The 22500-nt window shown below is 48.2% G+C and overlaps 2 protein-coding genes across 2 annotated transcripts in view; both read right to left on the bottom strand.

The window, feature by feature from the left end:
- LOC130402250 (transforming growth factor beta receptor type 3-like) overlaps positions 1-904 on the bottom strand; it is a 13824-nt gene extending 12920 nt beyond the window's left edge. Inside the window, exons 1-3 of the mRNA XM_056606395.1 lie at positions 838-904; positions 434-597; positions 104-241 (exon numbers count right to left, since the gene is read on the bottom strand). Of these exons, the coding sequence (XP_056462370.1) occupies positions 104-241; positions 434-597; positions 838-904 (369 nt within the window). The remainder of the gene's footprint in view (positions 1-103; positions 242-433; positions 598-837) is intronic.
- A 9175-nt stretch (positions 905-10079) lies between these two features.
- Positions 10080-22074, bottom strand: LOC130396773 (serine/threonine-protein kinase N1-like). Its single transcript, XM_056604799.1, has 19 exons — positions 21991-22074; positions 20745-20890; positions 20043-20256; positions 18982-19176; positions 18579-18688; positions 18100-18243; positions 17906-17981; positions 16723-16858; positions 16282-16369; positions 15148-15218; positions 14583-14655; positions 13826-13917; positions 13235-13411; positions 12998-13060; positions 12235-12311; positions 11581-11723; positions 10650-10757; positions 10396-10476; positions 10080-10290 (listed from the first exon to the last, which is right to left on the bottom strand). The coding sequence occupies exons 1-19, from the start codon at positions 22040-22042 to the stop codon at positions 10087-10089; spliced, it is 2250 nt and encodes a 749-aa protein (XP_056460774.1). The 5' UTR covers positions 22043-22074; the 3' UTR covers positions 10080-10086.
- Between the last annotated feature and the right edge of the window lie 426 nt (positions 22075-22500).

Below are 22500 nucleotides of genomic sequence, written 5' to 3'. Positions count from 1 at the left end.
CACCTGCGCACACAGGCACACACACACATATGCACGCACGCACGCATGCAAACACGTGCTCACACGCAGGCACACACACACACACACACAGACACACACACACCTGTACCAGCACAGAGAGCTGTGTGGCCAGCCCCTCGGCCTCCAGCATCCAATCGAGGGCCTGCTCCGAGATGAGTAGCAGGATGATCCTCCTATCAGGAGCCGGGGGCCGAGTCAGAGGCCTCAGGACCACGGTCACCTGAACAGGTAGACGGAGAGAAGGTAGGGCCGGCTGGACAGCAAATAGAAGGTTGAATCTATGGTCATGTGACGCAGGTGAGTTGAATTTGAAACTATTATGCTATGATGTTAAAGACCCAGATTGTATATTAACGAAGTCTCAAGTGTTGAGGTTATTGATTGATTTATGAATTGTATTTTTCTTGGTTACCGTGCGACCGTGGGTGGGCCGGCCCACCGCGACCAGGTGCGTCTCCTGGCCCCCCCTTTCCTGGGCGGCGCACCCTGGCCCGGCCTGGAAGGTCTCCAGCTGACCACGGACGGGGTGCAGTGCCCCCGCTGGCGACAGGCGGCACTGCAGCACCTCTCCGCGGACTGCACAACACAACACAGTAAAACAGACGAGAGAGTACCGGACAAACAAGTTGATATCACAGGTCACGTGTAATGGGTTATTTTAACGTTGTGTGAGCACAAGGCCTGACGTAGCCTTCTTCATCACATTCATCAAATAACTAACACTATTAAGTCGTTAGGAGCCAAAATATAAACCACAACTGAATTTTATTCCAGACACTGACACAGGTGACAAACCAGTCTATAATCGAACCCTACCTGCCACACTCCTCCAGATCAGGATCCACATCACCGCCAACCGGAGAGCCGCCGGTAACGGGGCCATGGCTGCTGCACCGGAAAGATTTGAACAACACTCTAGATCCAAGCATGCTGCAACATTCAACATTATGTGTTCTCTTAATGGCCTGCTTCGTTTCATTGTTGTTTCTCAAAACGAGTCTACCTAACTGACCAGCCGTGGTCGGTTTATTTGGTTGACCCCTGGTGTCCGTGGTTGACCCCCTGACCCCTGGTGCCTGGGGTTGACCCCTGGCCTGTTCGTCATGTTTCCTCTGAATTACCGAACTTGTGTTTATTATGCCCGACACCTGCGCAGCTCTGCGTCCAACGGCCTCCTCGTCCGCACATGTGCGTGCGCAACGCTTTGGTGAGGTGTGTGTTGCGATTAAAACCCACAAACATTTAAGAATACAATATCAGGCTTTTATATATTATGAAATAATGTTAAAGGCCCACTATGCAGGATCGGCCATTTCTTCGCTGTTTTCTCGGTTTTCGCTCACTCTTTTCTCTACACACCTCTCCCTACAGCTTCGTAGTAGATATTTTACAACACTGTCATAACAACTCTGACCCTTTCCCATGCACTTCTACGCTAGCCATCTGCATTTGCTTTCAAAGAAGCCGGCGAATGCGTGGAGCCACGTCCAAAGTAGATGTTCATAAAGAGTAGACAAGGTTATACATTTTGAAATGGTGCATTTGTGTTACAATAAACATGAACCAATCCTTTTTTATAGTTGACGGGAGATTTTATATCCTACATTAGAATTGTTTTATCTTTGGTTGAACAATTTGCGCAGCAATCGTACATTTATGTATCTGCTTAAGTACGTCACTTGTGTACGAAATCGCCAGTCCCCGCAGGAGAGTTGTTGTAGCCAAATGCTGTGTGTGGAAGATTAGGGACTCATTTATGTTTACGTGTACATTTTTGCCAATAAACATTGTAAATAAATATGATTGTATATGGTTTTAAAATGTTTTCCTTTTTTAAATATAACAGATGTTTGCACCACTTTTCTTTCAGTTGTTCAATAACACACACTTTTTGGTTAGAAAAATATTTATTTGGGATAGTGAAAAAAATGCAAGTGACAGTTATTCATGGACTGTTTTTTTCCTTACGGCTATTGTGTAGCATCTTCTTGATGGTTCTCTGGATTTCCTCGGGACACTTGTAACCGCGCAAGTTCGGATGTCGGTGGTGGCTGTAACGGGGCAAGCAGGCCGAGCCGGCTTCGGTCATCAAGCCTCGTAACGATAACTCATAATAACAATGCTGTTTGCCAACGCTTGTAACTAAGAAAAAATACAAGCAATTCCTGAAAAGCTCGCCCAACGTTTACTCGTGTCTGGCCTCTCTGTCGGTCAGTCTTCCTTTTCTCTTCTTCTGCTTCTCCAACATTGGGTTTTTCTGTCTCTTTTTTTTAGTCGGCTGATCCATGATGAATGTAACAATCCCTTCGTTACTTGTGTTTATCGAGCCAGTTCCATGTTTGTGTGTGTAGTGCCGTAGAGCAATTCCTTACTTCATGCCGAGACTCCCACGAGAGTGGGCGGCGTTGCCGGCAGAAACTTGTATTTTAAGTGCAATATTTATTCATAACATCGGTTTATAACCCTTTAAATAAGAATGATAAGTCAAGGTTAGATCAAATAAATCAAAAGTGCATATGTTTTCTTTAGACCGTTTCGGTTCCAGACTTTTCTTTTTTTATACTCGGGGGGCCAGCGGGGTGGCCAACCTCTGACCACCCTGGCCCCCACGTGGCTACGCCACTGCGTGTGGCAGCTTTAATAAATAATACAGCTTATATCTTATAGCCTATCTTCTCCATAGTTGTCTAAAGTAAAAGCAGCCTACCGTTCAGCACAATAGAGACAACACACTAAACTGAAGTTTTTTTTAATTGTTTTTCTGTTTAACAGGTTATCAGCTGCAGGCGTCTTTCAAGGCGAAGTTAAAGAAGTTAGAAAACTGTAAATAAATCTGTGAGGCGTGTAACTCTGCAATCGGATAACAGAGGAGGACCCTTAAGGTTAAATAAGGTTGCGTGGTGATATTTCAGCTATTTAATATAATAAAATATGATATAGTATAGGCTTATATTAGCTTATATACTCATATTAAAATAGAGTAATCATCTTACCTGAACCGCAACACTGAAGCGGCCAAACTTGTGGAAAAACTGCCGGTAGAAAATTTGAAAGAAAAGTCGATTTCCTTTAAGTTTTAAATGAACATTTCACACGATCAATTACTGCGTTTCGCTTTCGATTTGAACCCTTACGATATTTAGAGTTAACATGTTACTGAAAATCTTTAGTGAATAAGAGGTAGCCTGTCTCCCCCGGACAGACGCGTGTGTCAGGTGGGAGGGGGGAGGTGGGAGGGGCCCCGGGATGGTGTGACAGCCTGCAGAGGGGAGGGAAGAGAGAGGGTAGACGTTGAGCATCAGGCGACAGGGAGGGAGGATGGAGTGGAGAGAGGGGCGAGTGGGAGGGGAGGAAAACGAGAAGGCAGGACTGTTAAATGTTTAGAAGATGCACACAGGGAGAGAGAGAGAGAGAGAGAGAGAGAGAGAGAGAGAGAGAGAGAGAGAGAGAGAGAGAGAGAGAGAGAGAGAGAGAGAGAGAGAGAGAGAGAGAGAGAGAGAGAGAGAGAGAGAGAGAGAACATAGGGGTGAAAAAATGCCCTCACATAACACAGAATGTGGCATGTAGCCTACCTCTGGAATCAGACACTCTAGCAAAAGGAGGAGAAGCCGAAAGTAATAATACTTTGTATTGTGACCAGATTAAGGGGGTCAGATATTGGACCATCATTATTTGTTTATCGGTCAGTGTGATATATGTCCAGAAACTATCCCATACTGGTGCTTTATCCTTGCTTATAGTATTCAGCTTATTAAGCATGTGTTCATATGAGGCTGTTTTTATCATGGCGTTAGCCCATTCTTTAAACCCTGGAGTTGTAGGTGTATTCCAGTGTTTAGGAATCGTCCTTGCAGCCACTGTAATGCCAACCACAAGGACAGAAAAACTCTTTACTTGACACATTACATAGTTGACTTCTGTCACCTAGCAGGCAAAGTCTCAGAGAGACTGGTATTTTTCTACCGGCCCATTTGCCAAGGTACTCCAAAACAAATCTCCAAAAGGGCTGAATAGATGGGCATTGCCAAATACAGTGTGATAAAGTACCAGCTTCTTTCTGACATTTCCAACATAAATTGTTATTCATTGCTCCCATTCTATATAGTCTTAGTGGTGTAAAGTAGTACCTGTGTATTATTTTATATTGGGTGAATTTCCCTTTGGCTTCCCTTATGTACATTCCATTGTCAGATATAATTTTCAACCCTGTACTGTCCTCCATTATACATCCCAAATCTTTCTCCCATATTACTTTTAGGTTATGACAGTCATAGCTAAGCAATTGGTTGGTTTTCCTATAAAACATAGAAGCTCGTTTGCATTCCCCAGGTAGTTTGAGGTAATCCATGATGTGGTTCCCATCTCTGTATTGAATCTTGGAGGTAATTAGCGTCTGCTAAATGCCCTAAATGTAAATGTAAATGTAATACAGCTCCTGATTTGAAGGTACTTCCAAAAATTGTCTTTACCCTTGAGCTTATATTTTCTCACGAAGTCTGAGTATGATATAAACACTTGATCTTCAAATAGATCAGCAATGTTTCATATACCACTACTATGCGGCTTCTTCCAAAATACTGATGTCCTTCCAATTTTAATCATTGAGTCATACCATAAGGAGGAGTAGGATGCTTACAATGTGACAATTTAAACATTTTATGTACTTTGGTCCATATCTCTTTGGAGTGTGCCATGATAGGATTGGGTAAATTAAGGAAACACTGGGAGAGTCTACCTATTGGTGAAAAAGGGAGTGCCAACTTATTTTCAATAGCAATCCATTCTAATGTATTATCTTTATTCCAGTGTCTGGTTATTTTGGCCATTTCGAAAGAGATGTAATACAATCTTGGGTCTGGCAATCCCAGTCCGCCTTTGTCTCTAGGTGAGCACACTTTGCTAAGCATAATTCTGGCTTAATTTCCCTCCCCATAAAAAGTCTTTAATTATTGTGTCATATCGTTTGAAAATCTGAGGCAAGGCAAGGCAAGGCAATTTTATTTATAAAGCACATTTCAGACACAGGGCCACTCAAGGTGCTTCACAGGGTTAAAATCAAATATAGAACACACATACAAAAAAGAAACAAATTTGAAACATGGATGGAAATACAACATTTAAATAAAAGAAATAAAACATTTGAACAAAAAATAAAAATTACAGGTTAAAAGGGAAACAAGAAAGTTTTGAGACCCGACTTAAACGAGCTGAGAGTCTCAGCGGACCTCAGACTCTCTGGCAGTCCGTTCCAGATATTGGGCGCATAAACGCTGAATGCCGCCTCTCCCTGTCTTGTCCTAGCTCTGGGGATTTTTAAAAGACCTGTCCCAGACGACCTAAGAGCTCTGGTCAGTTCATAGCGGATCAGAAGATCAGTCATGTATTTTGGCCCTAGACCATTTAGGCTTTATATACCAACATCAATATTTTAAAATCAATTCTCTGTTTGACAGGAAGCCAGTGTAAAGACTTCAGAACTGGGGTGATGTGATCCACTTTTTTGGTCCCAGTGAGGACTCGAGCAGCAGCGTTTTGAATTAGCTGAAGCTGTCTGATTGATTTTTTTTGAAGGCCTGCAAAGACACTACAGTAGTCAAGTCTACTAAAAATAAATGCATGGAAAAGTTTTTCCAAGTCCTGCTGAGACATTAGCCGTTTCAACCCAGTTTGAAAGTCAATCTAGTAATATGTTGTGGTCAACTGTGTCGAACGCAGCACTGATATCCAGTAAAACTAAGACAGAACTTTTGCCACTGTCTGTGTTTAAGTGGATGTCATTGAGGACTTTAACCAGTGCGGTCTCAGTGCTGTGGTGTTGTCTAAAACCTGACTGAAAGACATCAAAGCAGTTAATCATTGCTAAGTAGTTATTTAGCTGATGATAAACAGCTTTTTCAATGATCTTGCTTAAAAATGGTAGGTTGGATATCGGCCTATAATTGTTCATGAGTGATGTATCTAGATTTTTCTTTTTTGTGAGTGGCTTGATGACTGCTGTTTTCAGGGGCTGTGGGAATACACCAGTGCGAAGGGACATATTGACAATTTCTAGGACATCTGAGGCCATGCAGTTAAAGACTGCCCACAGTTTTAAAGAAGCCTGTGGGCAGAATGTCAAGGCAACAGGAGGAGGAGTTAAGGTGTTGTATAATGTCATCCAGGTTTTTCTTGTTTATCAGAAAAAACTCTGTCATGGCATCTGAATTTATTTTAAATGGGTACAGAGATAAAACATATCTTGAACCTGGTATTGATGCGGTAACAGCTTGTCTTATTTTATGAATTTTCTCGGTAAAGAAGGAGGCAAATTCATTGCAGGCCCTCGTGGAAAGATGTTCAGACGCTACTGTCACAGGAGGGTTTGTTAGCCTGTCAACAGCAGCAAACAGGGCATGTGCATTGTTGCTGTTTTTGGTGATGATGTCAGAAAAGAAAGACTGCCTTGCATTTCTTAGTTCTAGGTTAAAAGTACGTAGTTTCTCTTTGAACATATCATAATCAACATTGAGATTTGTCTTTCGCCACCTGCGTTCTGCTTTACGGCACTCTCTCTGAGGGGATATAGTTACTGGTACCATCATGAGTATATAATTGAATTGTGGAGAAATCACAATTTTTATAAGATTAACCTTTCCCCATAATGTCAGATTAATTGTCCCCCATTTATCTAAATATTTTTTTATTTTTTGTAGTACTGGTTCAAAGTTTAATGCTGGCATTTCTTCCACAACCTGTCTTAGTTTTATTCCCAAATATTTCATCCCTTTTGGTACCCATTTAAAACCAAAGTTTGTCATTAAGTTTGAATTGAGTAATCTCGCAATAGGCATGGATTCCGACTTTGTCCAATTATTCTTGTACCCTGATAATTTGGAATATGATTTTATTGTGTCCATTAAGTGGGGCGTCGAAATCAATGGGTCTTTTACCAGCATAAAAATATCCTCTGCGTACAATAACAATTTGTGCTCTTTCCCGCCTCCATCCACTCCTTTAATATTTGCATTGGCCCTAATCGAATTAGCCAGCGGCTCCAATACGATATTAAACAATAGTGGGGATAAAGGGCAGCCCTGTCCTCTGGTAAGGTTGAATAGAGGTGATATTAGCCCGTTAGTCATCACAGCTGCCTTTGGGCTTTTATACAAGGTTTTAATCCAGCTAATAAATGTTTGTCCGAATCCAAAATGTGATAGAGCTGCAAGCAAGAAATCACATTGAACCCGGTCGAATGCCTTCTCAGCATCAAGTGAGAGGCCAACGACTGGGTCTCTTCCTGTCCTGTTGGACCATATCAAGTGTAATAGTCTTCTCATGTTGTCTGTAGACGACCTATTTTTCATAAATCCCACTTGGTCAAGGTGTATGATGCTTGGTAATGCACTTTCCAGACGTAAGGCCAAGATCTGACGGACAATTCTTAGTCTGTAAACACGTTTAATCTTTTGTGTGTCTGTCAGACGCTGCTACTCTCTCTCTTCTTCCAGGATAGGATTCATTATAGATTCATGGATCATTTATCCAGAGCTGTTGAAGAAAATTGGACCACTCAGGAACTCCCAGAATGGTCACACAAACTAACTATCAGCCTATACTATTGTGTTATATTGAGATCTATTATGGAGAGCAGGTGGGTTGTACGTTTCTGATGATTAAATATCATTAACTCCTCGGATGGTCTGTCCGTGTGAACAAGGATCACTCAGAAATGTCCCCAAATGAGAATGAAGAATTTGAAAACCCTGGTTCATTACTGGGATGATACAAAAATGCCCTGTGTGTATGTGTAGCGTGTTTGTATGTGTGTTAATGCTTTTTTTTTGGTTATTTTCATGTCTACATTTTAACCTACTTGTTCTCCATTCTCCCAAACAGACCTTGAGGGCTTTGAGTTTGGAACATTATTAAATGTACCAGATGAGTCTTTCATCCGTCCCCAAACATTACTCGAGTTGAAAACCAGGTGACCAAGGCATCGGAAACCCTTCTACCTGTCTCTGCGTGTGTCAGTGTGTGCGTCTGTGTGTGTGATTGGATCCGTGTGTGTGTGTCTGTGCGCATGTGTGTTTATATGTGCTCGTGTGTGTGTTTGTGGGGGTATGTGTGTGTGTTTGTCTGTGTGTATCTGTGTGTGTGTGTGTGTGTGGCGGTTTGTGTGCGTGCATGTGTGTGTGTGTGTGTGGCCACACCCCCTTTAATTAAAACCATTACCCGTCCTGTCTTTGTCCATCAACTGTTTGTTCTTCCAAATATAATATGGGAGCTCTAAACCAGCCGGTGTCTTTCCGGGCGGGCCGCATCCTAATGCCTGCTGGGTAATGACATCCATTAGGGCTCCTAGCGCTGAGTGCTGCCTGACGCACTGTGTTGTTTTTGTCTTCCTGTGTGTGTTCTTGTCGAATAAAAAAAAAAAGTTTTTTATGCAGGTGCGTTTGTGTGTGTGAGGCTGTAGGTCTGTGTGTGTACATGTATCTGTCTTTGAGTATGCGTGTGTGTGTGTTTCTAAGAGTATGTGTGTGTGTCTAGGAATGTGTGTGTGTCTAGGAGTGTGTGTGTGTGTGTCTGTCGTGCGCGCTAGTCAAGGAGCATGTGTATTTGTGTGTGAGTACGTGTCTAGAAGTATGCATGTGTGTGTGCATGCGTATGTATGTGTCTGTGTCTAGTCTGCATGCATGTGTCTAGGAGTATGCATGTATGTGTTTGCATGCACAGTGTGCGTTGGGCATTAAGGGCACACCGCCTAGAGCAGCCTCTCCAGACACACTAGAGTTCTAAGGAGTCTTGAGTTCGGACATGCTGAGCCTCGGCCCTCGGCTCAGCTGCTCTCTAATAAACTGCTGTGCCCTGGCCTCTTGTGCGTATGTCTATAGGAGAAGCCCACCACGGCCACTGGGGGGCGATGGCTGGTCTACTTCCAGTGGGGTTTGGTGAGTTTGTCCTTCCATCGTCAGAGAACTTAGGTTAGCAGCGTCTGCGGTCCATGGTGTGTTTGGTACGGTCACTGGGATATAGACATCGGAATATAGTTTCCATGACTCATTCAGCCAAAGCTAGAAGATGCAAGATGGCGGAAGTGGCCAGAGAGAGAGAGGAAAGCGATTAGAGCGTGAATAAGAGCCGAGACCCAAACGAACACAGCTTCCAACATCTTTACTACGACACGCTCCCAGGGAGAGATCAAGAAGCAACAGAATACACGACAGGGAGGGGAGCGGGCAAACAATCAAAATATAAACCCAATGATTAAAAGCTCCATTTACCTTTATATTTATACTTCACATTCTGAAATTATTGCGGATTAAGAAACAATTAAATCCTGGACGTATCATCAAACGATGGGAAGGGATAATAATGTAAGGCGCAATGAAATTATCAGCACACGAAATGAACACCAACAATGCTCATCCTTCTGTCCTCTGGCGCCCCATGTGGCCACAAACGGTACTACAGCACAACTGAGCAGGGCGGCGAGGGTGCGACTTTAACAGAAGTCAACGAAGATGAGCCGCCGTATTTATTGATCAGATACAGGTTGAGGTGAATAGTCCCGATGTTTAATATTGCTATGTGTCATTCAGATATGAATTTAAGTCGGGTCACATGTTCCCGTAGACGTGATGCTGGGCAGATTCCAACCCATCCTTCATCACATGACATAATCTGGATTATCTTCAGATATCAATCGAGAGAGTCCTATGCATGTACCCCATGTCTGATAGAGAGAGAGGGATAGAGAGAGAGGGTTAGGGAGAGGGAGAGAGAGAGAGAGTGAGAGCGACAGAGTGAGAGAGAGTGAGAGAGAGAGAGCTAGAGAGCGAAAGAGCGAGAGAGAGAGCAAGAGATATTGAGGCAGTCTCTTTAATCAAACCCCAAACCGTCCCCATCAGAGGTCAATCTTCTGCAATCACACTTTCTGAGCGGCCAGTCACGCCCATTAACACCAAGTGACTTCACCTGAGCCAATCAGAAAGAGCTTTCTTCATAGGCTCCGTTTTGGAGCCCCCCCCCCCCCTCCCTGAGGGTGGAGGTTCGGCCTCCTCCCCCCCCCCCCCCGAGGGCGGGGCCTCAGCAGAGGCCGGAGACGTAGTCGAAGTCCCTGAAGGTGTCCTGGTCCTTGCGGGAGAGGACGCGGCGTTCCCGCGGCGGCGTGAGCGCCGGCTTCTCCCCGGTGAACTCCTCGTCGAAGTTGCTGACGTCGGCGTTCCCGCTGAGAGCCGGCACGAAGGGCGGGGCGAGCTGCCGCTGGAGCAGAGCCTCCCAGTCCATGGTCTGGGGACACAGCAGGGGGTCAGAGGTCAGCAGGGGGTCAGGGGGCAGCAAGAGGTCAGGGGAGGAGGAAAGGAGAGGAGAGGAGAGAGGAGAGGAGATGCTGACCTTAAAGAAAGGTTGTTTCTTCACGTCCTCTGCGTCCTTCTCTCCGGAGCCCAGCCGTCTCTCTGGGTTCCTCCTCAGCAGCTGGAGGACAGAACAACAAACATGGAACCCTCCTCTTGTCTGAACCCTCCTCACATCCTCCTCACATCCACCTCACACCCCTCCACCCTCCTCCTGCAGGTCGCTGTTCCCCATGGGGAGAGCTATGTTGATCAACAAGAGGTGGTTTGAGGACGAGGCGGCAGGAAGCTCACCCTCCTCATGATGGCGATGGCGTCGGTGGACAGGAAGCGGGGGTAGCGGACCTCGTCGTTCACGATGCTGTCGAACACCTCCTCCTCGTCGTCACCGGGGAACGGCGACTGGGGAGGAGACGCTTATTAATACAGATTAATACAGGTATGAGAGACATTAACCACTGCTGCCACTAGATGGCACCGTCGTTGAGTTCAGAGTCCTTTACCTTCAGCAGGACGGAATCAGGTTATGACTCAACATTTACAAGATACCTGTCTCTGTACTGTATTACCCCTACCTGCTCCTTGATGACCTGTCTCTGTACTGTCTTACCCCTACCTGCTCCTTAATGACCTGTCTCTGTACTGTCTAACCCCTACCTGCTCCTTGATGACCTGTCTCTGTACTGTCTTACCCCTACCTGCTCCTTAATGACCTGTCTCTGTACTGTCTAACCCCTACCTGCTCCTTGATGACCTGTCTCTGTACTGTCTTACCCCTACCTGCTCTTTAATGACCTGTCTCTGTACTGTCTAACCCCTACCTGCTCCTTAATGACCTGTCTCTGTACTGTCTAACCCCTACCTGCTCCTTGATGACCTGTCTCTGTACTGTCTTACCCCTACCTGCTCCTTGATGACCTGTCTCTGTACTGTCTTACCCCTACCTGCTCTTTAATGACCTGTCTCTGTACTGTCTAACCCCTACCTGCTCCTTGATGACCTGTCTCTGTACTGTCTTACCCCTACCTGCTCCTTAATGACCTGTCTCTGTACTGTCTAACCCCTACCTGCTCCTTGATGACCTGTCTCTGTACTGTCTTACCCCTACCTGCTCCTTGATGACCTGTCTCTGTACTGTCTAACCCCTACCTGCTCCTTAATGACCTGTCTCTGTACTGTCTAACCCCTACCGGTGGACGAGAGTGACCAGGTTGTGAATGCTCACCTCCCCCACCATCATCTCGTAGATCAGGACCCCCAGCCCCCACCAGTCCACCGCCCGGGTGTACGACGTGTCCGTCAGGACCTCCGGGGCCAGGAACTCAGGGGTCCCACAGAAGGTGCTGGTCCTGTCCCCGAAACCCATACCTGGGGAGAGGGGGGAGTGGGGAAAGAGGAGGGAGAGAGGATAGGAGAGGCAAAGGGAGGAGGAGGAGGGAGAGAAGGAGGAGAGAGGTGGTGTGAGGATAAGAAGAGAGTGCAGCATGACAGAGGAGAGGAGGGATAGAGAGAGGGATGATCTGGTGTATGATCTCCTATAATGTGTTTTTCTAATGTGTGGAAACAGCACTAATCGGGTCGTCTCGATTACACCAGCGGTATATTGAATGGTTCTCCCTGGAAGACCGACAGACACCAAGACTAGAGAAGCATTGGATCACGGGAGCCAGGGACTGACAACACTCCCTGAGAGCCAGGAGCCACTCAGGACGCTTATTATGGGCTTGAGGATAGGGATAGAGGCTTCCCTGTTTCCACCAGATTACAGGAAACAGGAAGGAGATGAACACAAGGAACAGAGAACCCCAGGGCAGTTGCGACATAAACGACAGGATTATGTTGTAGTGGAGGGGTCTGTCTGTCTGTCGGTCTGTCTTACCTTCTTTACAGAGGCCAAAGTCTGCTATCTTCACAAAGCCCTCTGTGTCCAGCAGCAAATTATCCAGCTTGAGATCCCTGGCGGGGTGGGGGAAGAGAGAGAGAAAGAGAGAGAGAGAGAGTTAAAGAGAGAGACAGAGACAGAGAGAGCTCAAAGGATAGAAAGAGAGAGAGGTGAATGAGGGAGATCCATTTCAAGGCGGTACTGGGTGTCACCAGGGACCCTTCAGTCCTGCTCCTAGTGACAGAGCGCCTGGGCAGACCCAAGAACAATGGAGGGCGGAGCTACGCCTCGCTCCTGTTTCAGTAAGGAGTTATTCTACTGAAGACTCTATTCTACTGAAGACTCTATTCTACTGAAGAGTCTATTCTACTGAAGACTCTATTCTACTGAAGACTCTATTCTACTGAAGACTCTATTCTACTGAAGAGTCTATTCTCCTGAAGACTCTATTCTACTGAAGACTCTATTCTACTGAAGACTATTCTCCTGAAGACTCTGTTCTTCTGAAGCTATCTGAGGAGGATCCTCGAGCCGCCGGCCTACACAGGGCTCAAGTTTACAGACACATCATCCCTACAGTTTACAACTGCTGGATGAGTTTGAGTTTGGAGTTTGCAGACACAGACCTGACATTTGATTGGTCAGACCTCATGAAATGAACCTGAAGTCTGATTGGTCGGACCTCAGACATGACTCTGATGTCTGATGGTCCAACCTCATGACCCTGACGTCTGATTGGTCAGCGGTACATGTCACTCACCGGTAGACGATCTTGTGGTCGTGCAGGAACTGCAGACCCAGAACCACACAGGCGGAATAGAACCTACCGGAGGAACATCACAACGTTACACACACACAAACACACACATAGGTCGGACAAACAGGTGGGACACACAGGTCGGACGGACACACACACACACACACACACACACACACACACACACCCACCAACACACACACACAGGTCAGACAACCCCCCCACCCCCACCCCTCTCACATGGCGCGGGGCTCCAGGAACACGTCGGTGTGGATGTGCATCATGAGGTCGCCCCCCGCCGTGTACTCCATGACGAAGCACACGTGCTCCGGGGTCTGGAAGCACGCAAACAGGTTGACCAGGAAGGACTGCCGCGCGTCGGTCACCGTCTCGAAGATACGCTTCTCACACATCAGGCTGGAGGGGGGTGAAACATATTTACATTAACATTCAAGGTGACTTACAATAAGTACATTTGTCAGAAGTAGGAGAAACAGCAATATATCTCTGTGGGTACAGTAAGGGTGTTCATAGAACCAAGTGCTGAGCACTAACAATCACTAGGTTAACCCATTCCCCAAACACAACAAAGAAAGCTTGGGTCCCTCCTGCTCCAACTACCGCCAATCAAATCCTCAATCACCCAATCACAGCCCTCCTTCAGTCTGGCTACGCCCCCATATCCCATAGGACTCGCAAAAGAAAGTCAGACAGTTGGAAGAAAGATGTCACCCGATCTTGTATTTAATGCATTCTCGAGGAAAATAACTGCAGACTGGGGTAGTGTCCCTGGGATTTGTAGTTCTTCTGTAGTTCTACGTAGTTCTTTACCTCTCCACCTCGTCGCGGGCCACGATGTCGCCCTTCTTCAGGGCCTTGATGGCGTACAGGCGGCCGCTCTTCTTGTACTCAGAGAGGAGGACCTGGAAGAGCAGGAGGAGTCAACAAGAGAGGAGCAGAGGAGTCAACGAGAGAGGAGCAGAGGAGTCAACAAGAGAGGAGCAGAGGAGTCAACGAGAGAGGAGCAGAGGAGTCAACGAGAGAGGAGCAGAGGAGTCAACGAGAGAGGAGGAGAGGAGTCAACGAGAGAGGAGCAGAGGAGTCAACGAGAGAGGAGCAGAGGAGTCAACGAGAGAGGAGGAGAGGAGTCAACGAGAGAGGAGCAGAGGAGTCAACGAGAGAGGAGGAGAGGAGTCAACGAGAGAGGAGCAGAGGGGTTAAGGAGAGAGGAGGAGAGGGGTAAAGGAGAGAGGAGGAGGTTATGGAGAGGGGAGCAGCGGGGTTAAGGAGAGAGGAGCAGAGGGGTTAAGGAGAGAGGAGGAGAGGGGTAAAGGAGAGAGGAGGAGAGGGGTTAAGGAGAGAGGAGCAGAGGGGTTAAGGAGAGAAGAGGAGAGGGGTTAAGGAGAGAGGAGGAGAGGGGTTAAGGAGAAAGGAGCAGAGGGGTTAAGGAGAGAGGAGCAGGTCAAGGATAGAGGAGCGGGGTTAATGAGAGGAGAGCAGAGTGGTTAAGGAGAGAGGAGGAGAAGGTTGGACGTCTTCGGGCGGTTTGAGTCGTTGCGAATTTTCAAAATGGCCGCTTATAGTGTACCTTTCCAAAATGGCCTCTGCCGAGAACGGCGATCATCTTGAAGTCCTGAAGGCACAGAGGACCCTGACTGGAGCTGCACACACACACACACACACACACACACACACACACACACACACACACACACACACACACACACACACACACACACACACACACACACACACACACACACACACACACACACACACACACGACCTTTATTTATGCCTAATTTAAGTGTTGCCACACATTGACATGTGTGTTGACAGACCCAGAACATACGAGCAATAAGTTTGAATGTCTCCCCAATTCTCCCCCTCCTCATGACGACGGTGCCCCGGCATAAAAATCTCACAGGCACACACTCTCTCTCTCTCTAAAGCCACCATATTGTGAGTGGGTGTGTTTACACTCTGCATGCTGCTCGGATATTCTGGCAGTAAGTACAAACACAGCCATGCCTGTGTGTGTGTGTGTGTGTGTGTGTGTGTGTGTGTGTGTGTGTGTGTGTGTGTGTGTGTGTGTGTGTGTGTGTGTGTGTGTGTGTGTGTGTGTTTATTGCTATGTGTGTGTGCGTGTGTACCTGCTGGTTGAGCTGTGTGTTCTAGCAGGTTTCTGGGGAGGATGGACGCTGGGGGGGGAGATCACCGGCACCTGCTCCTGTTCGGGGGGGGGGGGGGGAGGCCAGGGGGAGAGAGGAGAGGGAGAGAAAAGGGGAGAGGAGAGAGGGAATTACATGGAAATCTTGAGGACATTTGGCCATGACGTTGAGTGTTATTTTGGTCTCTCGTCCACATTCCTGAGCCTCCTCCTATCTCGTTGGGGTTCCTTAGTTCTCTACATTCATCAGACTAATTAATGAAATATTCCCCCGCCTGGCCCCCGCCTGGCCCCCCCCCCTCTCTCTCTCTCTCTCTCTCTCTCTCTCTCTCTCTCTCTCTCTCTCTCTCTCTCTCTCTCTCAAAATAACTAATGCTCTCTCCCTCTCTGCCTGCCTGTCTGCCTGTTGAACTTTCTGCTTCTCTTTGTGTTTCCCCCCCTCTCTCTCTGTCCATGTGTTGGTGTCTCTCTCTCTGTCTGCGTCTCTCTCCGTCTGTGTCTCTCTCCGTCTGTGTCTCTCTCCGTCTGTCTGTCTGTCTGTCTGTCTGTCTGTCTGTCTGTCTGTCTGTCTGTCTGTCTGTGAGCAGGATAAACAGAAACACAATACAGCAAACACTCCACCTCCTCCTCCCTCCCCTCCGCCATCTCCCTCCTCTTCCTCTTGATGAAAGGCTCAATTACCATCCTCTTCCTCCTGTCTTTCCTTCATTTGTCATCCTGTCAGTCACACACACACACACACACACACACACACACACACACACACACACACACACACACACACACACACACACACACACACACACACACACACACACACACACACACACACACACACACACAGTCTGCTGCTGGATCCTATATCATCCATTAGGATGATGATGATGATGATAATAGATTCCATTACAGTGTTTCTGTCTGCAGGTCGTCTGGGTCAACAAGATGGATGACAGGATGAATGGGTGTATGGGCAGGGTGAATGGGTGGAGGATGACATGGTGAACGGTTGGATGATGACAGGGTGAACGGGTGGAGGATGACAGGATGAAGTGGGGGAGGATGACAGGATGAAGGAGGACAGGGTGAACGGGTGGAGGATGGGGGAGGGTCCTCTCACCGTGAGGGGCGTGTCCACCACGTCTCTCCTGGGCTCAGACTTGGGGGGAGAGCCACTCTCGATGTTCAGCTTCTCCAGGGAGGGCTCCCTACAGCACAGCAACAACAACGTTAACAACACAACGTTAACACCACAACAACAACAACACAACAACGTTAACTCAACAACACCAACGTTAACAACACAACGTTAACAACACAACAACAACACCCAGCTCAATGGATGTGTATGGGCTACATGTGCGATGTGTGTCGCTGAGTGAGTGTGTGTCTGTGTGTGCCTGTGAGTGAGTGAGTCCCTGTACCCGGCCTGTGTCTGTGTCTGTGTCTGTGAGTGAGTGAGTGAGTGAGTGAGTGAGTGAGTGAGTGAGTGAGTGAGTGAGTGAGTGAGTGAGTGAGTGAGTGAGTGAGTGAGTGAGTGTCTGTGTGTGTGTCCCCGTACCCGGCACCGTGCGTGCCCGCCGTGCTGCTGAAGGGGTTGTACGTTGCCGTGGTGCCGCTTGGGATGGCGTTCCTGAGGAGGCGGACCCACGTCGCCACGTCAACGTTCATCTGCCGCGCACGCAGGAAGCCCTTTCCTACACACACACACCCACACCCACACACACACACACACAAACAAGCAGACACACACACACAGACACACACACGCCGACACATGTTAAAAATGTTTTACAAAGAACCTGGTCATGTGAATAAATGATGGTGAAACATTTTTATTTTACCCTATTTGCTACAGAAATATTTGTATTATTGTATTATATATCTCACTCATTAACACATCTTTAAACCCAAGGTGTGTGTGAGGTTCCAGGAGGGGGCAGCACCTCTAAACCTAACGCCCAGGGAGAGACCCCTGAACCTCACAGTGGCCTCGTCCACCCAGCAGCCATCTTGGTGCTAGGTGGATGGGGGCGCTGGGTGTCTGACAACCATCGGCTGCAGGGCTCTATGATGGCTCCTCCTCACAGGTAGGGGGCGATGCAGAGTACAGAGCCGATCAGAACACAATATCCCCCAGGTTTAAACCAGTGGATTTGTACAATTATCTAAAGCCTAATCATCGTGTCTCTGTCTGCCACGAAGTAGCTGCCATTGTAAGAACCGTTAAACCTTGACTAGACTCATCGTATTTAAATTAGTACAATGTGGCAGAAAATGCAGACAGCATTAAATCATTAAATAAAAACAATTATGAGTAAAGAGTTAGCATAGTTAACTTATAGGTTGAATTCAGTCCATCTTTACTGTAGAGTCAAACTAGCCACAAAGCATGTGCTATACAGCTAGCACAAAAGCTAGCACAACAGCCAGCATGTCCCTTCTCTCTCCCTGTAGCACGTCCACAGTATTCTGACGCTCCAAACCAACACTAAAGCAGGAGGAGGAAACATGACAACTACTGACAGGAATTTGACAGCGTTCCTCCTGAAATTCCACAATTCCCAACACCGGCAAGACACCGGTGTCAAAGGGGCGTCACCTCTCATTTCTATGGAAACGGGAAACTAGCTACATGTTGTGAACTAACAAGACTGCCCGAACATAATAATGTAATGGTGGTCTGTCTCTGCCTCCCTCTCCCTCTCTCTATGACTCTATGACTCTCTTTCTGCTCGTCTTACCGTTCTGTTTGGAGAAGACTTTCTTCTGTCTCTGTAGTTTCGGGCCTCTCTCTATGATGGGGTTGAAGAACGTCACCTGGAACAAATAAACAGCAGAGACACTGCTATGTATCACTGTGGTTTTGTGTGTGAGTGCATGCTTGTGCTTGTGCGTGTGTGCGTGCGTCTCTGCGTGTGCATGTGCATGTGTGTACCTCAGCCAGCAGCAGCCCCTGTGGCTCCAGTTCCAGGCGGACTCGGTGCGTCTGGTTGTCCAGGAAGTCCTCCAGCTTCAGGTACTTTAGAGCACACAGGGAACGGTAGTCCCTCCAGTACACCGCGATCTCCATCTCCCGGTACTGCACACACATCGATACACACGTTAATATACACAAACAAGCACACATTCATGCACACACACACACACACGCACACACACATTAATATACACCCATACAAACACCCACATTCATAAAAACACACACACACACACACACACATATACACACACATTCATATATATATATACACACACACACACACACACACAGACACAGACACACACACACACACACACACACACACATATAAACAGTCTCCCCCATACATACTGTATAAGACACATTCACATTAGAACTTCTCTAATCAGTGTATGTTCTACATAGTGTATGTCTATACTGGTCTGTAGAGTTACCCTCTCCAGCTCCAGGCTGAAGGTCTGGCTCCAGGCCTCCTCTCCCACCGGCCTCCAGGCCGTCTGGCCCACCACCGAGTTCTCCAGCTTCAGCACCGCGCTCACCTCCGCTACACACACACACACACACACACACACACACACACACACACACACACACACACACACACACACACACACACACACACACACACTCGCTTTTAACCTTAAGGGTGGAACCCAGGAAGCAAGCGGGCTTCCCCCTCTAATGCACAATGTCATGAACGCTCTTTAAATTCACACACCACAACGTCACATAAACTCTAGTGCACAATCTCATGCACAATGTCTCTCACACTCCATCGTGCCCACCCTCGTGCACATTCTCGTGCACGCCCTCGTGTACACCCTCGTGCCCACTCACTGGAGAGCTCGTCGGTTTTGCCGGGGGACTTGAGGCTGCTGCTGCTACCGCTGCGGCTGTAGAGGCCGCTCAGCTTGAAGGAGGCGCGGCCGTCTCCCAGCGAATAGGAGGGCAGCACAACGGGCGTGGCCCGGCTCCGCCCCGGGACCACCTCCAGCAGCCCCACGCAGCCCAGCAGACGCACCTGCAGCGTACCTGGGAACAGTCAGGGTAGGGGGCGGGGCGGGGACAGGATAGGGGGCGGGGCAGAGTCAGGGTAGGGGGCGGGCGGAAACAGGGTAGGGGGCGGGACGGAGACAGGGTAGGGGGCGGGACGGAGACAGGGTAGGGGGCGGGGCAGAGTCAGGGTAGCGGGTGGGGCGGAGAGAGGGTAGGGGGCGGGGCAGAGAGAGGGTAGGGGGCGGGGCAGAGAGAGGGTAGGGGGCGGAGAAGAGAGAGGGTAGGGGGCGGAGCAGAGTCAGGGTAGGGGGCGGGGAGGAGACAGGGTAGGGGGCGGGGCAGAGAGAGGGTAGGCTGTATGATGCTGGACCGAAGGTCAGGGTCGTTTTCACTCTACTTTCATAAACATAATGTTGACTTATTTTTCTATTTATTCACTTATTTCTTATTTCTTATTTTCCTATTCTGTAAAATGAGCTGATATCGTATCAATAAAGTTTCACTGATGTAGGGAGATAAAGAGATGTTGAGTGATAGAGATAGACAGATAGAGATGGAGAGAGAGAGATAAGAGGGGAGAGAAAGATCAAGAGAGATTATGGTTGAGGCAGACAGAGATAGAGAGGGGGAGGGGAAGAGATAGATAGCTGTAGAAAGAGACGGATGAATGATAGAGAGACATACAGAGATAGACACTGTACCTCCACAAAGACAGACACAGAGAGAGAGAGAGAGAAAGATGAAAGAGTTACAGACAGAGGTCTAGAGAGAGTGCTAAAGATCAAGAGAGAGAGACAGAGAGAGATAGAGAGAGAGGGGGATCTAGAGAGAGAGAGAGAGAGAGAGAGCGAGAGAGCGAGAGGTTTGTCAGCAGGTCCCAGGGCGGGGGGTTGCTGGTGTACCAGTGAGTGGCGAGGGCTTGCTGAGGGTGCTGTACTGGTTGTGGACGTAGGGGGCGCCGTGGCGGCAGCTGAAGGCAGGGGAGGAGGACAGCAGCAGCTGCTCCTTGATGAGGCAGGCTTTGGGGTGGTCCTGGGGCAGGCCGGACAGACGCTGCTCCAAGGAGGAGCGCAGGAGGTCCAGGCGCTGGGAGGAGCCGCTCAGACCGCACTGGGCCTGGGGGGGGGGGGGGGGGGGGGGGGTAGAGGGCGGGGCCACAAACCAGTGCGTGACACCTGTCATAACAACTAGCAGACTGCCTTCACATCAGCACTTAGAGGAACGATGCCAATGACGACGCTGACGTGAAGGTGGAGTCAGAGAAAAAACCTGTTCATTCACCACATGCCCCTTATAGACTTCACTTAAAGCATCTGTTGCCTATGGTCTGCTGAGTGTGTGTGTGTGTGTGTGTGTGTGTGTGTGTGTGTGTGTGTGTGTGTGTGTGTGTGTATGGGTTGTGTGTGTGTGTGTGTATGGGTTGTGTGTGTGTGTGTGTATGGGTTGTGTGTGTGTGTGTGTGTGTGTGTGTGTGTGTGTGTGTGTGTGTGTGTGTGTGTGTGTGTGTGTGTGTGTGTGTGTGTGTGTGTGTGTGTGTGTGTGTGTGTGTGTACCAGTCTGTACTGGTTGTGTTTGTGTTTCGACGGGTCATGTGACGTCCTCACCTCGGCGAGGGCCTTCTTGTCATGGACCTTGGCCCCACCCAGGAGGCGGAGCATGTTCTTGGCGCCCTCGGCCATGGCGTGCTCCACCCGATAGTGGTGCCACAGCTCCTCCACCCGCAGCTCCACCCCGCACAGGTCCGGCTTACCTGGTCAGGTGACAGGTCACATGGTCAGGGGGTCACAGGGTCAGGTGACCACAGGTCACATAGTCAGGGGGTCACAGGTCACATGGTCAGGGGGTCACAGGTCACATGATCAGGTGAACACAGGTCACATGGTCAGGGGGTCACAGGTCACATGGTCAGGTGGTCACAGATCACAGGTCACATGGTCAGGGGTCACAGGTCACATGGTCAATCAGGTGATCACAAGTCACATGGTCAGTCAGGTGATCACCTGGCCCAGGTCACATGCTCGGTCAGGTGATCAACTGCCCGGGTCACATGATGAGTCAGGTGATCACCTGCCCGGGTCACATGGTGCGCTGGGAGAACACTACCAGTGTGTGCCGGGTGACCCCGTTCCGACTCGGTAGCAAAGCCCAGATTTTCAGATTATCCTCTGGTGGAGTTAGGGCTTCAATACCTCCACTAATATGTACGGGTCGCACCGCTTCAAATAGCAAACAATAAACATTTATAAAATGTATTATCTTGAGAGATACCTCATAGGTCAAGTTCTCTCCTTCCCTCCCTCTCCTCCTTTCTCTCTCTCTCACTACATGTTTATCCCTCCTTTTCTCTTTTGCTTCCCCCTTACTCTCTCCCTATATATCTCTCCCCCTCCCCCCCTCTCTCTCTCTCCGAATACATCTCCCTCTCTCCTATCCAGTGAACCAGGGCTGTTGGCCAACATCAGGGATGCAGTTCTGTCAATAGTGTCTTAACCCTCGTAATGGCCTATCGAGTTTGTATGCGTGTGTGAGCGTGCATGCGCGAGTACATTAAATATGGCTTGGCTTCTTACCGACATGATAGATGACATAAAACCAGGTATAGAGTTTAAAGGGATGTGCATAGATATCTGAACATTAGCAGTGTTCGCTAGGTTAGCAGTAGTTTATGTTAGCCACTTCCTAGCTGTGATTATGAGGCTACCTGAGATTCGCGATTTGTTTTGAATGGACGACTATTCAGAACACAATTGATATCTTTGGAAAGAAATAAGGAAGGACCCTGTGGTGAAGTCATGGGGGTCTGGAGTGGAGGGGTCGGGGACCCCTGTGGTGAGGTCACGGGGTTGTTACCGTGGTTCTCCTCCGACTGCTCGCTGGCCTGCATGCTCTTGCGGATCTGCATGCGGATGATGTCGATCTTGGTCTTACTGTCCTGGAGCATCTGCTGAGCTGCCTGAAGCATCTTCTTGTCCTGCAGGAAGCCAAAGACACCAGGCTACCGATACTGCTACTGAACTAAATATAGATTAACTACTGCTACTGCTACTGAATGCTAGTATCACCACTGATCTAACTAGTGCTACTGATACTCCTACTGAACTACTATGACCACTGATCTAACTAGGGCTACCAATACTGCTACTGAACTAAATATAGAATAACTACTGATACTGCTACTGAACTAAATATAGATAAACTACTGAACGCTACTATCACTACTGATCTAACAAGTGCTACTTATACTGTTACTAAACTAAATATAGATGAACTACCAATACTACCACTGAACACTATATCATTACTGACGTGGGTGTGCGTGTGTGTGTGCGTGTGTGTGTGGTACCTTGGTGGCTCCATTGG

The sequence above is a fragment of the Gadus chalcogrammus genome, chromosome 2 (assembly GCF_026213295.1).
Source record: "Gadus chalcogrammus isolate NIFS_2021 chromosome 2, NIFS_Gcha_1.0, whole genome shotgun sequence".
NCBI classification, from domain to species: domain Eukaryota; kingdom Metazoa; phylum Chordata; class Actinopteri; order Gadiformes; family Gadidae; genus Gadus; species Gadus chalcogrammus.
Note: the sequence above shows the minus strand (reverse complement) of the source record. Positions and strands in the feature narration are given on the sequence as shown.